This window comes from Haemaphysalis longicornis, unplaced genomic scaffold (assembly GCF_048455015.1).
Source record: "Haemaphysalis longicornis isolate Haplotype H1 unplaced genomic scaffold, Haemaphysalis longicornis Haplotype H1 scaffold_6, whole genome shotgun sequence".
NCBI classification, from domain to species: domain Eukaryota; kingdom Metazoa; phylum Arthropoda; class Arachnida; order Ixodida; family Ixodidae; genus Haemaphysalis; species Haemaphysalis longicornis.
In genome coordinates this window covers 172,827,630-172,846,274 of record NW_027526407.1, presented here as the reverse complement: position 1 = coordinate 172,846,274, position 18,645 = coordinate 172,827,630, and the positions used below count along the sequence as shown (strand labels likewise).

The 18,645-nt window shown below is 46.3% G+C and overlaps 1 protein-coding gene across 1 annotated transcript in view; it reads left to right on the top strand.

Annotated features, from left to right (window-relative positions):
- Nucleotides 1–18,645, top strand: part of LOC144142065 (uncharacterized) — a 44,322-nt gene that overhangs the window by 18,537 nt on the left and 7,140 nt on the right. The window contains exons 3-4 of the mRNA XM_077673493.1: nt 11,774–12,140; nt 15,253–15,409. Of these exons, the coding sequence (XP_077529619.1) occupies nt 11,774–12,140; nt 15,253–15,409 (524 nt within the window). The remainder of the gene's footprint in view (nt 1–11,773; nt 12,141–15,252; nt 15,410–18,645) is intronic.

The following is an 18,645-nucleotide window of genomic DNA, read 5'->3' as shown; positions in this document are numbered from 1 at the left end:
CACGTCTTCTCAAAAGGCCCACTATTGAATTGAAGGCTTTTTGAACTCGCCTGTTGGGCCAGCGCTCCAGGTGTAGATATCATCAGCATAGAGCGATATTTCAACAGTGTGTGGAACGCACTTCTCAATTACAATGAGGCTGATATTAAATATGGTTGGGCTTAAGATGCCGCCCTGTGGCACACCTCACCTGACATTGTAAGGGGCTGTTTAGCCGTCCTTCATGGACATAAAGAGGGATCTGTCAGACAGATAATCGGATATCCACCCATACATGCGACCTCCGATGCCCACCGACTCCAATGCAGATCTTATTGCCTCATGTGCCACACAGTCAAATGCTTCTTTAATGTCAATGAGCACTGCTAGAGTGACGCGACGCTGGGATGTCGCACTCTTTATGTCATTGTCAAGGGCAAGCACGTTGCCGATGCTGCTGCGTGACTGTCTGAAACTAGTCATCTGTGGGGCATACACGTTCCACTCTGTCAAGTCCCAGTCTAGGCGAGCAAGGACCATCTTCTCCATCAGCTTCCCCACGCAGCTCAGGAGTGTAATGGGGCGGTAAGACTCAATCTCCAAAGGGATGTTGCCGCGTTTGAGCGCAGGAACAAAGCGACCGCGCTTCCAGCCCGGTTCGAGGCGGCACGTTTCTCAGCTGTGGTTGTAGTGTCGAGAAGGAAGCCTTGAGCTTTGTCTCTAAGGTGCCACAAAGCTACATAGCTTATGCCATCTGGGCCCGAGGGAGGAGCCTTATTTACAGAAGACAAGCAAACAAATAGTTCTGCCTTTGTGAATGGCTTGTCCATGACGGTCACATTTGCAGAGGGCAAACAGACAGCTGTCAGGCTGGACGGTAAGACTGGAGACGACAAGGTGTGACACTTGCGCCGAAATCTTCAGCGACGCCTAGATCACGGTGGTTTTGTTGCAAAGCGATAGCGTAGAAAGGGTGCAGAGCAGTAGGCGGTGCCTGGAGGCTGGGTACTAAGCTCCAAATCGTCGTGAGAGGTTTTAAATGCAGAGCATTTTAGTAACTCACGATGTCACCCGCGTTGGCGTCCGTGGTCCGCATCACTACGTAGTCCGCACCCTACACTATATAAAGAAATAATACCTTCCGGCGCCAGGTTTCGATCCCACGACTCTGCGGGCGGAACGCAAGGTACACGGCACTTTACCGACTGCTCCACGGAGCCGACAGAGAATGGAAGGTTACGCACGCGCATTATATCCTTGACTCATTCAACCGTCGGCCACAGGTGCGCCCTCTCCCCCGCGTCCTCCTCGCCTTCTCTCCGCTCGCAACACCCTCTCTCGCCGCGTTCGGTTCGCGTTCATGTGGTGGCGCGATTTCGGCGCTATAACACTCTCTCGCTAAGGGCATTGGATTGGATTCGATTGGATTGGATTGGATTGGATTGGATTGGCTTGGCTTGGCTTGGCTTGGATTGGCTTGGATTTGGATTGGGTTGGATTAAAGTGGATTGTGTTGGATTGTGTTGCGTCATAGCCGCGCCACGTTGCGTCGTAGCCTCTCCACGTTGCGTAATAGCCGCGGCAGGGGGTTCACGGCACGTTTCACGTTTCACCATCGCCTTCATCGACAATGTCTACGCTGGAAGACAACAATTACAACAACAACAACCAATACGTAATCCATAAGACTTGCAGGCACGCCCCCCGCTGAAATGCTCTGCATTTGATCGTGCCCCTCGCGAGGGGGATGTTTTTATTTTGTTCGGGGGTCTAATTTTGAGCAGAACGACTGCCATTCCTGTTGAGCCAATTGCTTCATATGTCGCTGTACGTGCACCTGTGCGCTTCTAGCGGCTTGTATATCTTCGGATGTTCGCGTTTCGCAAGAACCCCTTTCAGCACTGCGACGCACAGCGCGGAGCCTTTGGTACTCTGCATCGGCCACAGAGAACCTCGAGGTTAGACTGGAAAACTTCGTATAGGAACCTCTAGCCCGTGTCATGGCGTCTATTAGGTTACTATACCATTCGAAATTCCCATAGAGCTTCTCAATAAGGGCAGAATATAAAGACCAATCCGGGAAACGAATTTCTCGATTGAAGGGCCTCCACAGACACCATCCAGCAAGATATATGTGGGATGGTGATCGCTCCCATGTGACTCGATGTCGACGTACCGCTGGGCCCTACGGGACCGTCCGAGGGAGACCATGGTGACATCGAGTGTGCTCGATGCTGTGCCTCGGCTAAACGTGAGTTCAACGGTATTAATGACAGTCAAGCCCTTACGGCAAGCCGCATCGAAGAGGCGCGTGCCTCTAAATGTGGTTTTACTGTTGCGCCAGGAAGGATGGTGCGCGTTAAAATCTCCAGTTAAAACGTGCGGTGCCGGTGTCGTGCGTACGATGTGCTGAAGCCTATCGACGTTATATGCAGCATCAGGTGGAATGTATGCCGCGATAAGGATAAATTGCTGCGCATAACTATTAACAGTCGCTGCGACATACCGTTTGTGTCGTCTGGAGCCAAGGTATGCTCCATGTACGTCAAATCGTTCCTGATCGCGAGCAGAACTCTTGAAAGAAGCCTCACCTGTTCTATACTGCAGAACAGTGTACCCAGGGAGCCGAATGTTTGCGTGTAACCGCGTCTCTGATATTACGATGATTGGAAAGCGGTGCTGCTGTATGAACCGTCGGAAGTCTTGAAGGCGGCTCCGAAGACCGCAGGCGTTCCATTGAAAGACAGTGGCCTTGTTCCGTATTTCCAGAGTTTTAGGTGCCACACTTTCTATCGCCATTGCGTGAGATGAGGCAATACAAGGTCAGTGATTGTGCCTTTGCCCTTGGCCACCGCAGATGAGAGCGGAGCCAGAAAACTCGAATGGCCTCCGCAACTAAAACGATGAGAGTAGAAACGTTGCCAGCGTTTTGTTCGACACGGCGCCGAGGCCTTTTCTGGTTTGAGCGCTGACCGGAAGATCCCGCTTGCGCTGTCACACTAGACGCCGCAGCTTCAGGCGCTGTCACGCTTGAGGACGCAGCTGCAGGTGGAGGAAACGACTCCGACGTCTCCATGGTTGCTGACTCGGATGACGGCGTGGGTGTTGCTGTAATGGGCGCCGCAGGTTTCATGAGTCCGCGAGCAGGTAGGGGCGGGAAGTCAACACCGAAGCCTGCACCTAAAGTGTGTGCAACAAACATTCACTGCAGGTGACTTTTTTATTAAAAGCCAGGAGCACACTTGCTAAAAAAACCTGCTTTCCTTGAATTGCTACAGTGCGTCCATGTTATTAGAAACTCTAATTACTTGGTGATGTTGTCGGCTTAAATGAAAAGAATACAGGTGGTGCTCGTTAAACGAGAAATTTGCATGAGCACGTTGACATATATGCAGAAGCTTGGGAGCCCCGTATGTAAAAATGGCGTGACTAGGCCGAAAGCCGCCGAGCTGGCGGAAGGAAGTCAGCGCCAGAGGAGGGTGGTTGGAGGGGCGAAGTTCAGTGCAACGCCTAAAAGACACCGAGGAGAGCGCCCATGCAGACAGAAGAGCAGAAGACCCTGGTTGCTCCGTGAGAGGCCCGAGTAAGCCAGCTCAGAGATAAACTGAAAGAAAAGAACAGCAATCCACCACAGTCACGTGTGGATCTAAAAGAGCTTAAATTTAAGGCCACACGGTGCACACGTACAAAGCCTGCTGCCAATCACGTGCACATTGCAGGTCAGGAGAAGCTGCAGATGCCGCGTGGCCCGAGGTGAAAAACATTGGTGAAGGACGCAGGCTCGACGTGCCTACGAGGCTCACCCGTAACCTGTGTGCACAAAGGGATCACAATTGGTCGCTGGGTGCTGATCTCATGCTCTTTGGACAATTTTAAAGACGGTTGTCTTTCTTGGGCTACTTGAATGCGAAAATTTTGGTCTGTCTGTCTGTCTGCCTGTCTGCCTGTCTGTCTGTCTCCTTCCCTGCCTGCCTGCCTGCCTGCCTGCCTGCCTGTCTGTCTGTCTGTCTGTCTGTCTGTTTTTGTGTCCGTCTGTCTGTCTGTTTTTCTGTCCGCCTGTCTGTCTGTGTGTCTGTCTGTCTGTCACTCAATTCAGGCGCCCGGCCAAAGGAAACAGAACCTGCACTACAGGTTTATAAATCCACAGTCAAATCTAAACGTCTAAGTCCGGTGGCAATGTTCATACTTGTCAACAATATTGAGCCAAAACAAAATGCTACGCTTACCTGGGGTAAAACACCAATACGCAAGTGATATTCGCCGCGTTTTCTTGATTTAAAATACGCTGATGATTCATTTAAAGAAAACTTAAAGCCGTTGCCCTCAATGTGAAAGCTGTCAGAAGTGCAGAGCAGTGATTCGGCATAATGGGTTGTAGCGCGGTTTTCTGCTCACTGCTACCACCCACTGCAATTCAAATGTCCCGCCGTCACTGTGCTCGCCGCCCCCAGCCTGAAAATGCGCCTTTTCCTCCCGCACGTGCAGGCGTTGTAACTCTTGTAACAATCGCCTTTCCTTGTAACTAAGTAGGAGATACGCGGCCAAATTTTTCCGAGCCTCTCTTCGGCTGCGGATACATAGCTCGAAAAATTGGCGGTCTCATAGGTACTTTTTACTGGCCATTTAAACGGGCGTTGCACCACAAGGACGACCATTAAAAAGTGCGTCTCAACTATGTGGCGACACTACAGGATAATGAGTGGACAGTAACAATTAGTTTGGGGCCTGATAAGATTGAACGGACGTTTGAAGCGGCGTTAGGAGAAAACGCAGGGCATGTCAAGGCTAACAACAAAAACAAGTAAATTTGCTACCTCATTGCACGAAGGTTCAAATTTCTTTATTTATTCATTTTGTTATTTATTTATTTATATATTCATTGATGTATTTATTTATGTATTTATTATTTATTTATATATTTATTCATTTATTTATTTATTTTAGCCTAGGGCATAGAAGCATTGTAGAGGGGAGGGGCTCACATAAAAGAGCAAAAAAGATGTAAAAAGCACCAGACAAGTGTTTAACCATTGTACACACAAAAATATACAGTAATGTTTAAACACAAACCTAAAGCAAATGCAATAAACGCAGCCATAAACGCAATCACACTCGGAGCAAAAGAAAAGAAATGGTAAACGCACATCATTCGCCGTAAAAAACACAGAAACGACGGATCGACACAAGCATACAATATACTAAGAGATAAACAACAAACACAACAAAAAAGCACTCCCTACTAGAAAGTACAAGACAAAAAAAAATTACAAGAAATTTGAATTTGACAATGCTTCCAGGAAATGGCCAGGGTTAGTAATGTCAGATAATAAACCAGGCAGGTGGTTCCATTCACGGCACGTTTTCGAAAAAAAAGGTGACAGTGTTTGGTGCGGGATACGAACTTTGTGACGATGTTCAAGAAGTTCAGATATGATACGTGCGGGTTGTGTCCAGCGGGAAATGAGTACATGGTTATTATGATACACTTTCTGAAATAGGCACAGACGGGACAGCTTTCTACGTGTAGCGAGACGAGTTAGGTTCAGACTGGATTTCATAGATTTTACTGGCTGTACGATGATAGTTAGAACGTATAAATCTCATAAAACGGTTTTGTACAGCTTCAAGTTTGTTAGTTAGATTAGTATATCTACGATTCCAAGTTGACGAAGCGTACTCTAGTATGGAGCGCACGTAAGTAACATATAACTCTGTTTCCACATTCACTCTTAAAGAATCACACAATGATGGCTTTGATAGGATCACAATTCTACTGAAATGGAGAAAGTGAGAGAAGAACAGAGAATTCTGTAGATTCGGGTGTATGTATTGCATGCCAATGGGAAAATTCCACGAGCGGTTCGTTTTTTCTTCAACCTAAATCCATGCAGCGAAATGCAGTTGTAGACATTCAGAATCCAAGTAAAAATTTCTGCCATGCCTTTGTCCTGTATCTTCGTAGTTTGAATCCTGCCGACATGCCACGTAGTTCACCAGAAAATATTGTACGGAGGGAATTTGTTCTGATCAGCACGTTTAATTTTAGGCAAGGTGTAATGTTTAAAAAAAAACAGCATTATAAAGAACCTTTTTAGCGGGACCATTCCTGGCCGTGTAGCGTACGTTAAGAAAAGTCAATGTTTCTATTCGAATAAAACAGGCGTATATTGCGCGGTACAAGCATTAGGTTGTTAAAATTGTGTAATGGCAGTTTTTTTTGTCAATGGAACAAAAACAAATGCTACGAGAACACAAAGATGTATCTAAACGACCGTCCTGATCCGGTTCTGAGATAAAAAATAACGGAAAGAAGATCCAGAAAGTAAAATTTACCAAATAGCATCACTCGAAGTGGGGACATAGATGCAACGTAATCATGATGATGATGGTGGCTTTTGTGACGTTATGCAAAGTAGGGCAAAAATACCAAATATAGTTAAGGAAAACAGATGCAAAAGAAACTACTAAAACCAGTAACCAAGAGCTTAATTACAATCAATTAAGGTATATCAGGATGGCTGGTGTAGAGGGACAGGTTATGATTACTCGTGCTATGAAAAAAGGATTGGGAATTGAATCAGTACCAAGAACACAGGAAGCTGTCAATTAGTTCTTCTCCCAGGCCGCAATAGATGGGTGCGAAGAAAAATGTATGAGATCATTGCCAAATCTCCTGCCACAGTCAGAACCCGGTGCGCCATTACTTTGCTGGTAATCACTGCATTATTGGCACCTTATATACGTTGTAATATTTCGAATACGGGAAAATATTGCGCGCTAATAGAGGGTAGAAGTAATCGGATATCGAGTTGTCGAGTTTAAAACGGACGAAATGCAATGTATATATGAAAATGCAATGATATATACCGAATTGCAATGGACCCTTTGAAACACAGTGCACTTTTAAAAATCACGCATCGGTCGCTAAAGGTTTTGCCACGCCTGTTCCACAAATACGCAACGGAAACAGCCTAGGCAACTTTGAACTACAGCACAGGGCATATAAGCTGTGATGCCGTCACTGATCACGGTTTTAAGTGCAATGCACTTCTTAAGCGACCCTGAACCTGCGTCCACCGGCGATGTCCGCGTACGTGGAGATGGGCGCGCGCAGCCTGGCCGCTGACATGGCCCATACCCACGTGGGGGATATGGCCAGGAATCTCCTCGTCTTCCTTGGCAACGGGGGGAGATGGGCGCGCGCTGCCTGGCCGCTGACATGGCACATACCCACGTGGGGGATTGGCCAGGAATCGGGCGTGAGAAGGGCTAATGTACCTGCTTAAAGGAGTACTGACACGAAATTTCAAAGCTGAGATCCGCTCTAGCAATCAAGTACAACGACAACACAAATAGGTGTCTGTGAATAAATGCATCTTTCTTTCTTTGTAGTTGTGTGTGTGTGTGTGATCTCTCTTTCGCGAACATTACCGAACCGCGCAAATTCAACTCGTGCATTCGCACTTCCACATTCTTCCCCTCGGGGAAATGCGGGGAATTTTTGTTTACTTATTGTTGGCACATAAATCACACGTTCAGTACAATGAACACGTGAATATTGCCTCTGCGAGAAACTGTTTCCTTCCAAATTGAAATGTTGGCTACAGATCCAGTACCTAAGAGACCAGCTTTCATAAAGGCATGACCTGATATCAGCCAGTCCGAGACGGCAGCCAGTTTTGAGGCTGCCAAAGGTGTTTCGAGAGCTTTCTATGAGGGCAATATTATAACGCAGCCGAGGTGAGGTGCAATCAAGATCCCATCACACCCACCGAAATCGAGCCTTTCCTTCCTTGAACCCTAGCTATGGCCGCGGCCACCAAAAAAAGATTGATTGATTGTAGGGTTTTAACGCGCCGACGTAGCGCAGGCGATGAGGCGCGCCGTAGTGGAGGGATTAATTTTGACCACCTGGGGATCTTTAACGTGCGCCGAAATCTCGTACACACGAGCGTTTTTGCTTTTCGCCTTCATCAGAAAAGCGGCTGCCGCGGCCGGGAATCGAACCCGCGACCTCGTGCTTAGCGCGGGTACCAAAAAGATTATACATATAAGGAACAAAAACCTGACTAGGGCTAGGTGGTTGAACATACTGAATAAAGAAGCACGACGAATCATGCACAGAATTCACCATGGGAGTTGTCGACGAGATTCCCATGAGTTGTAACATGTCTTATATCGGCCAAACAGGCAGATGTTTCAACAACGTAGCGCGCGAGCATTGTTGGGCAGTAAAGAACAACCCTGAGGGCCATCTGGCTGGGCACTGCAATAGGGGCACTCTGCAAGGTACAGACTGCACTCCGCTCTTCAAAAAACAGGCCACGTTTTTTCTAAAATAGGCCCGAGGTAAGCAAAAAAGAAGGATTGTGGAGGCGTACTTCATTCATAAGGCGGGAAAAAACAAGTGCATCAGTACACCGTTGGTTGCATTATCACTCAAAGAACTTGAGTTCTTAGATGGACACATGTAGGATTGCATACGTGGTTGATGTGACGTTTTCTGACGTCAGAACAGTGTATTTAACCTAGGGTTTTCACTAATAAAGTTTAGTTGGAGGTGTCGCCTTGCCTGTGTTTACGTGTTTCTTCTGGTCCCCGTTGTTTAGCGCCTCAAATTATTCAGAATTATACATAGTTGGCCATCTGTGAACATTCAGTGCCAAATATTATATTTGTTGAAACGAGCGCAGCTTTTGAGAACGCTATGCGTGATCTGAAATTTCACATCAAACCTCGTTTATTTGTTAGTCTGCATGCTCAAATACTTACACCAGCTTCTTATTCAATTTGGCGATAATCACTTTATTGGAGATCCATTTGGGGGACCCAGGAACTATGCGGACTACCAATAAGGAAGGGATTGACCTTTCGATGCCAGAATACCATTATATTTTATATTACCAGTTTCTTATGAGCAAATTGTCGAGCTATTTCAAAAGGAAAATGAACTTTAGGCTGTAAAGCATGCTCTTACATCTAGCGACCGGCGCGCCAAGGGAACGCCGCGCCGAAGTCAACGACGACGAAAGTAGGAGCTCCTCCCATTATGCAAGCCCACGCGCACGCCTGGATTGATCGGAAATGTCTTTATTAAAAAGAAAAACGAGGGAGGTAATAATTTGGCCATCTTAATTCCAGGATTCCGCTGGCCATTGACGCCGCTGTTGCACTCTCTACCAGCAATCGCTGGCAGGAAGGGTGGCCTCCCACTGCTCCCTTGACGTGTATGAGATTGGGTGTATATTTGGTTTGTACTGCCATGCCCTTTTCGTGTAGCAAGCGTCCGCCTTCTCCCGACAGTGCCTGCAAAAAGGAGAATATAGCGTAGAAAATCTTTTCCCAGACATGACAGCGAAAATCGCAATCTGTCGGAAACAATCAGTCGGTCGTAATGCAAGAGTTGTAAGCTAGGCTACCCTCAAGACAAAAATTGCCACCCAGAAGGAAGAGGCAGCCATCGCACGCCTGGAAGACGGCGGGCGTTCCTCACCAGGCCCAAGCTCACGTGTGCTTAGGCAAACTGAATAAATCCGGTGCCAAAATGCTGTCGCGGCTACCTGTCTCTGCCCAGGTCGGCACAAAGATAATACATAAAGCTATGTGCGTGTTCTGGCCTTCTACTCTAGCGTCTGCTTTAAACTACCGTGGAGATTCTCGCGCACAATAAGCGCCAGCATACTTCAAACCGCTTAGGCCATAAGATGTGCAGGTCCCTTCTGGGCAGTCTGAACAATGCCAAGTTATGAATTACGAAAATTTCGCTAGCGGTACATACAGAGGAAGGAAGATAAACAATGCGCATTGTTTGTCTTCCTTCGTCTGTATGTCCAGCTAGCGCAAATGTCGTAATTCATAATGCATCAACTAGGCCAGCAACACATTTTACCAGTGCCAAGTTCAAGATCCAGAATACAGTTCTTCGAAATATTTTTAGAGGGCCATTCTTTCTTTACTGATTCGCAGCATGGATTTCGTAAAAACTTTTCCTGTGAAACGCAACTATTATGTTTTATTCACGATTTGCATTCTATCCTTGACAACGGCACACCCATTGACTGTATCTTTTTAGATTTCTCAAAAGCATTTGATAAAGTACCTCATGATTTACTCATTTTGAAATTACGGACCCTCAATATAGATGATAACGTCCTCGCGTGGGTGATTGCTTTTCTCAGTAACCGTTCCCAATTTGTAACTGTTAATAACTTTGACTCGCCCAGGGTCCCAGTTGGCTCTGGGGTCCCACAGGGCTCTGTGTTGGGACCATTGCTCTTTCTGGTCTATATAAACGATTTGCCTCTAAACATTACTTCTTCAGTCAGTATTTCCGCAGATGACTGCGTAATTTATCGGGGAATTAAGGGTCATTCAGACGTTCGAGAATTGCAGGCAGATATGTATCGGGTTCAGAAATGGTGTGAGACTTGGGGCATGACGTTAAACGCTAACAAATGCAAGTACATGCACGTTAACCGTCACAGCACTAGTATCAGGGCGTATCAAATTAATAATGTTCTTCTCGAAACAGTAAATTCGTATAAGTATCTGGGTATATACATAACTTCCACAGTATCTTGGAAGACACACATTGAATATATTGCAGCTAAAGCTAATAGCACGTTGGGCTACCTTCGAAGAGATTTTAATCAGGCATCCGTTTCCTTGAAACTCTTACTTTATAAAGTATTGGTACGTAGCAAATTCGAATATGCAGCATCTGTTTGTGACCCTGGTCATGACTCGCTTATCTACGAATTAAAACGAGTGCAGAATCGGGCAGAGCGCTTCATCCTTTCTAATTACCATCGCACCTCGAGCGTCACATCCTTGAAAACCACACTAGCATTACCCCTACTGTCTCTTCGCAGGAAAGTGTTTCGGCTGTGTCAATTTCATAAAATTTACTTCACCAATCCATTACTCAGAAATGGATTATTGGCCCAACCAACTTGCGTTTCCACTCGCATTGATCATCGCCATAAAGTAGGACTTCCGCCAGCGCACACCAAGTGTTTTCAGGAGTCATTTGTGCCAAAAATTTCTGTATATTGGAATCATCTTCCTCATGATATTGTTGGTATCAAAGATGCTGCTTTATTTAAAGTTGCTGTCACTAATTTTATTTGTACGTAGCCTTAATTCAACCCAGTAGCAAGCGATGTTACTTGATTGCAATTTTTCTGTTGTATTTTGATTTGTATGCTGTACATGTATGTATGTACCCACTCCCCTCTGTAATGCCCTCGGGCCTTAAAGGCAACCGAATAAATAAATAAATAAATAAATAAATAAATAAATAAATATGGAGTGTCTGCGGTATCGATAATACCCTATATTTGCTGGATTAGTTGTACTTCCGGAAGAAATACTACCAATCCTTCAAGGATTTTCTGATCCCTTGGGTGTTTTCGACCACGTCATTTCCTACAGGAGAAGCGGCGCCCTGGTGTGCCTCACAAGCTGCTCTGGATTAAACTTGGAAGTATGATGAGACGCATGTTCCGCCGCAAACACATGAACGAAAGTCCCGTTGTAAAGCAATTGGTTCAAAGGCCACTGCAATATCATTGCAGTTAGCCGTAGACGGACTTTATTGGTTGCTGTTTGTTGCTTCGCTCTGTATTCACCAGATTGAGGACGCTGATTACCATAAAATAAATATACATATATCGAATCAACCGAAGCGTTTCAAACGAAAATTGTCATTGGCTTCATGGTAACGTGAAGCAGTTATATTCAACCAAACCTCAGCTTTTGCTGAATGAAAGTACGCCTTTTTTGGTCGATGCAGCTTTACACTCGAACACCTTCTGCCGAGCCTGCCGGCCGGGTTTCAGAAGCTTGTGGCTGTCGACAACTCCGAGGCTATGCTTGAAACTGCCCGGGCGAAATGCCCACACGACAAGATCGTGTTCAAAGGATTGGACATCACTAGGGATGACGATGTCACTCGCTTCATCGAGGAGAATGGCCGATTCCAGATCGTGTTCTCGTTCGGTACTCTGCACTGGATTCAAGATCAGTGTCACGCCGTCAAGAATATCGGAGACCTGGTGGCCCCAGGTGGGGAATGCTTTTTGATATTCGCAAGCAGCATGCTACTCTTTGACATCTACGCCGGGATGATGAAGTCACCAGTGTGGAGTAAATACGCTGAGGTAAGTTTCTAAGGTTTCTTTAAGAATTCGTGAAACTCAGTCATGCCTGGAAAATCTGTCAAACTCCTTAGTACGTGTCAATACGATATCAAAGAAAGGAAAGCTATACTAATAGGAAAAACGTTAAGCTAATATATATTTGTGTTGTAATCTTCCTAACCGGTCATTTTTTCTAAATACCATGTAAACGGTGCGCATTACCGAACGTACGACCATGGCCTGTTAGGCAACTAAAGTGTCACCGGTACAATACTCAAGAATTACAAAATTTTACAACTTTTTATGGGTGAAGTCAAAGTGGCGCAAAGCAGAAAAAAATTTATATATCGCATAATGTAGAAAAACCAAGTTCCGGCAAATTTCGGAAACCAGAAAACGTTTTCGAAAGGCACAGAAAAAGAAATTCGTTCAGTAAAGCAAGCAATGTCAGTTATCGTACGTGTTTCCATAATCAGCATCATTACTGTGCTCGCATTAAAAAAATACATACGTAGCAGCATCATTACTAGCATCATTACTGTGTTTGCATCAAAAAATGGGCGCGTAGCATAAGAGCACTCATCGCTCTTTTTGTGAATGAGTGGCGTCACAGGTCGAACACCGAAGTTTTTACCAGGAAGTGTCCGCAAGCCGCAGGTGAAAAAAAACAGAAGTAATAACAGATATTGCAGGTATCACAAACAGCAACATTCCTAGAAAGGGCCTTTTCTTTAACTGAAAACTAAAAGATAAAGTTAGAAGCATATCAGGGCCAGGACAAGGGGGTGGAAAAACAAAAAAGAGAGAAAAGAGCACTAAAAAAGAAAGAATTAGGGTTCAGGGGGAGGGGGGCCATATTGCTCCAAGAAAGCCACTTGCAAGTCAATGCCTATTGCTGTGGCCGTTGTAAATATATATCGCAAACATTCTAAGTCGGCTTTACAAGCATAATTCCAGTGGTTTCCAGGGAGTTGATTGTATGAATAAATGGTATTCTCTGCATGTTCTATTCCCGGGAGACTTCAAGTTTGGCTGAAGTATATACAACGTCAGGTCATCAAAACATTTGGCGTGCTCGGTTGAAATACTGCGCGACCGCTAAGGATGTTTTGTTAAGATTATCGGCGTCGCGGCTCTTCATACGTAATCTCATTGGTTGACTAGTTTTTCCTATATTCGGCTCAAGACATAGTGATAATTCTAACATATACACAATTTTTAAAGAAGTGAACGTAAAACTTGAATTATTCTTGTGAACGTATTTGCTGGCTCTGAAGACAATGCCGTCTGTCTTCAGATGGCTGCAAGCCTTGTATCTCGGTAGAAAACACGGGGTTATTCCTGGTTGTTTCTAAGGTGCTCCTTAGAATGCACTAAAATACCTTCTGTGTTTTTTTCTCCTAAACCCTTGGTTTAGGTTGTTATTGAACCTTTGGTGTCTCCGGGAATGACTTTTTAGTCGGTCGTTACGGGGTAAAATTGGGTAGTATTCCCTCAGGATATTGTTCATGTTATGAAGCGCGTATGAGAATTTAGTTATTAGGGCAGGCGGACAAGCGCTTTGGTTTTGAGGCTGTTTGTTGAGGAACACGTCCCTTTTAACAGTAGATGGACGTTCGTAGGCCTGATCGAGCGAGTTTTCGTGGTGTTTCCCTACGAGGCTCGACTTGAGTTCATCTACATGTTTTACAAAGTCACGTCCTCACCGCATAATCTTCTAAAACTGGTAGGGTTCCCTACAAAGATTCCTCGCTTGCAATGTCGCGTGTGATTGCTCGTATATTCTACGTACTGCTGGCTGTTCCCCGTTGGTTTTATAAAATGTTTGGTTTTAAGCTTACCCTTCTGTAGAATGCCGGGAGTGTCAAGGAAATTTGCTGCTTTATTCGAATGCTGGCATAATATGTATGAGCCTGATGCGTAATTGAGATGGGAAATAAACGTTTCTAGAGTCACACGTCCGTTCTCCAAGATAATGACCGTGTCGTTTATGTAATGGAGGTAAATCTAAGGTTTGCACAAAATAGAGCTCAGCAGGGTGGCTTTAACGTGCTTCATGAAACTATTAGCATTGGTCGACGCAAAAGGAATAATCACACTCATTCCGAAAACGTGCAAGTAAATGAGCCAAATTCAAAAAAACTGAGAGTTAGAACTGGGTCTAGTAGTCATCTATACTTCTGCTGCATATTCGTGCGGGTTTTCTGAGCTGGGTTTTGAAATAGCTTTGATTACTTCGACGAGGGGGGTGTTTGTGTACAGGGTGGCAGCTTCAATAGTAAGCAGGTGGTTTTCAGTGATGAGGCGCGCACCCTTCTTTATTTCTTTTATGGAGAGGAAATTGGTGGGTTCTGGACGAATTGACGAAGAACCGAAATGTCGGATGGGTAGTATTACCAGATGCAGAGATAATGCTTCGATTGGGGCGTTATTACTAGAAACGTTGAGTCTGCCAGGAATGTCGGCTGTAAACAATGATTCTACGAAGACTTTATGAATTTCTGCTGAAGGTAGAAACGTCCTGTCGATTATAAGTCGGTCTCATAAAGGTTAGGGCAGTTACCATGAATTAGTCTCTAGACAGCCGATCTGCGAAGGTATAAGTCGTAAGGCGTGCTCAAGGTGCACAAGGCAGCTTTTTTTCCCTTCCGTCCGCTCTCGCATTGCATTTTGTATTTTGCAAATCTATATGAATAGTTTAGCTTATCTTATCTTACCTCATGAAGGATCCTTAGACTGCACACTTGGCTCAGATTGTTATCTAAGGGATTGCAGTGGGACGGGTTGTTAAGCCGCCTACAGGCTTCATATTTGTGTTTTCGCATTCGTAAGACGACTACGCTGCCACCTTTGCCGGCAGGAATGATGACTGTTATTTCTGGCCATAGGTCGGAGTGCTCACTTACGAGTACGTTCGTTTGAATTGCATTTTAGAGTACTGATTTGTACTCAAACTCACCAGAGAGTACGATGAGGGGTGAATACATAACAAGAAATGTGAGTTCGATAGTGAGTAAGTGCAGACCCAGAAAAAAGCGACTTCGACGACGAGTGATTACAGATGTGAGTAAACTAAAATCAACACTTCCTGTTTGTTTAAATGTGCATGAGGACCATCTTTACTTCCCGACAGCACGTAGAGAAGCTTATTCCGGTCACTCATGGTATGGACGTCCAGCGGCTTCGCTCCTACATCGCCAACCTCGTGACTGACGCCAGCCTGGTTCCACTGGCATGCGAAGTGTTCACTCCTACGCTGGATCTCAAGGTTAGCGCGGAGGATATGGTTGGTACGTAACACAAATAGACATCTAACGATGAGCCTTTTGTTTGGTGCCGTGATCCACCAGCACCAGGCGCTCATTGTGCCATCATGTATCTATTCCCGGTCGGTTTGTTGAGATATTAGCACAAAAAGAAATATTAGCACAAAATGGGCCTTTCTACATAATCGAAGTGAGGAGGTTACTTGTACTTGAAGTAACCTGCAATGTTACTGTGGCAATTCGTGGCTGTGCGTATGCACGTGATACGGGCACTTGGCCTTAGAACCTGTTGCCTCAAGGTTAGTGTCGTTATTTAGCCACAGCTTGTCAAATCCCGACATGATTACATCCTGTGTTACTTCTTTCTTTCGCTGTGGCTTGCTACGTTTGTCCAACGCAGTGTCGGGGTGTTCAAGTGATCACTGGAGGCTGCATTCTTAGCTTGAAGCCTGTGCTCAGTATTGTTCAATGTTTTTAATTATTGAACAGTTTCCCTATTAGAGAACGCTCTCTCTCCAGGGAGAAGCAACGTATGTCGTGAGCCCCAGCTGCTGAACAAATGAATCAGCTCCGTAGGCCCTGCAGAAACGGAGCCCAAGGCGTTTAGACGATCCCCCCGTTCCCAACTGTTCCTTTCCATTTATCCGAAAGAATACCGGGTGTGGTAAAAAGTATCAGAGCTTTTTATTCTCAGGTTAAACCACTGCAGTCCGAGCTGCTTTCTCGGGCAGGATGTGGAGAGAGGACTCGTGACCATGCGCGATTCTTTCCAGCGCCAGCTACCGTCAGTCGCGGGCAGTTGGCGTATCAGTGCGGACATTCAGTGAGCTCTCGTCTTACTCCAGTAGTTCGCGAAATGACGGAACATGAGCATCAATATCGCATCAATTGTTCCCTGACGTTTGGCGATACCCATGTTGAAACAATTTGCAATAATAAAGAGGTTTTAAGGGACGATGCCACGAGCCATTCACAAATATAGGAGTGCAAAAGGCTCAAATGCGGCCATATACCATTGGACTGCGAACCGCTTTCAGGGTGACCCAAAATGGGCCGAAATGGGAATATACTTTAACTGCGGCGCACTTATGATTGTGCAATCCTAGCCTGAACAAGACAGCGGTAAGCTTGAGATCGGTCCAATATATTTTCATCTAGGTTGTGGGCAGAGGTAGGTGTCCTTACAACTGCTGCTGGAACTGCTGGTCCACCATATAAACGCACACACCCATTCCACGTGCGTGGTTTAGAAGTTACTAGCCAAACACGACGTTCCTCTTATTTTTCAGGCTCAATACTTTTCGGACACGGCTCCGTGTGACTTCTGGCAATGTCAGAAGTTAAACTGCACTTGACACTTCAATTTCCCGCTGGGCGTGCGTCCGTATTCACCATTATCATCATAGAGATTTCCCGTCTAATCAAAGTGATATTTCAATTTTTCGGGTAGCCATGGCTCCCACCTCGCATCCGCCGTTCTTTCAATACGTTTTGGTGCCCTTAAACACGGGAAGATGACCGCGTGTTACGAAGGAGACCACCGACGTCACCTCTGGCTCGGGGTTCGTACAACACCGTGATTTTGACCGTTGTTGACCGGCACTGATAGCCCTGCCCTTAGCCTGAGCTCTCCATGGCTGGCCCTGACTGCCCACCTACGACCGAGCAGAACCTTAAAGGGACGCAGACACGCAAAGTCACGTCCGCAACGTCATGAACAACCGTACAACTCCCGAGCACCAAGCTGGTGTCCACCTGGGAGCACTCTGCGTTCGTTGCGGAATTTTCTTCGCGCTGTTATTACGAGCCTTTTAAGGGCAGTGACCGAGCTGTGGGAAGCTGTCACGAGCGAAAACGAAGACAACGACGATGAAGAAGTGGACAACAAAGAAGACGCAAGGCACGCGGCGCGAAGATCATCGGCACCGGCTATGGCGCCGAAGGCTCGCGACCACGGAACGAGCTTGCGCCGGCGACCAGCCAATGGTACGCGGCCAGCGACAGCAGCTGGTGGAAGGATCAGCGGAAGAAGAACACCGAGGGTGAAGAGAGACCGGAACGCTGGCGGCCAGGTGCCCTGACCCGGACCACGTCCAAGAGGTCCTTCACAACAAAACCCCTGACGCCCTCTCCCGCAAGCAAATTGTCTCGTCGGACATCGGCAGAAGGCAGCGACGTTCCAAGAGAGCTGCGTCGGCTCTTCAGCGACGGGAGCTCGGAGCGCGTTGCCCTACCTTCGGCCACGAGATGACACTCCCTGACTGTGCTACCGGAAAGTGAGGTGCGGTGGACCATTCACAGTGACAAACCGCGTACTTTCTTTACTTTTGTTTGAACTGTAACGTTTTGCCAAGAGTTAGCCACGCTCACCTTTTGTTATTCCCTGATCTCTGTATCTGTTTATGTTGTGTTTATTTTGGGTGGTTTGGAGCAATAGAACGTAGTCTCGTCGAAAGTTTTTCGTTCTCTTATTATTATTGTCCCGAACCTAACAATAATTGGCGTCCGCGACAGGACGAGACTAGTTACTGTCTATGCACCTAAATCCCCGACATGGACAGCACAGAGCTTTTTGAATTGGGGAAGTGCTTAAGCTTAAGCGGTGAAGCGCTGGAACAGTGGGTGCGCGACGAACAAGAGCTCTGGCGCGAAGAGATGGCTCTAGATCTCGAGGTGGCCAAAGATCTAGCCGCGATTAAAAAGGAGCGTGATGAGCACATGCGAGCGCGTGAAAGAATTGAAAAAGAAACGCTGCAGCTACGGCTTCAGCTAGCGGAGCTTGAGGCGACGGGAGAGTCGGCCTGTCAATCTATGGATGGCGGGAAAACTTTGAGCAAGTACAACATGTCTCATCACAGACTTCTAATGCAGAGGAGATTCTGCTGCCTTTAAAAGGAGCATTTGAGGTCAACCAGGCATGTGAACCTGAAGCAATCACAAAACGTCAGAAGGTGCCTCACGCTAAGCGAGACACCGCAACCTCCGTAAAGGTGCGGGAAGCGACATCAAATTTCCCTTTCAGCGCGTCTGCTGGGCTCGAGGTGGATGATGTCGTTAGAGCTATTATGGAGGACATTGTGCCTCCGGAGCGCCGCTCTGTAGCGAAAAACAGTCCTGTTAGAGACGAGAAGGTCCCACAGCCCCCGATTTTAGTCCGAAAAGACCAGTTAGTGTCAAAAAAGAAGCACCCGCCTCTGAAGCTAAGAAGGCACTACTCTAGTCGGGAAAAGAGTAAATGTTCAGAAACCAAGCAAAAGAAC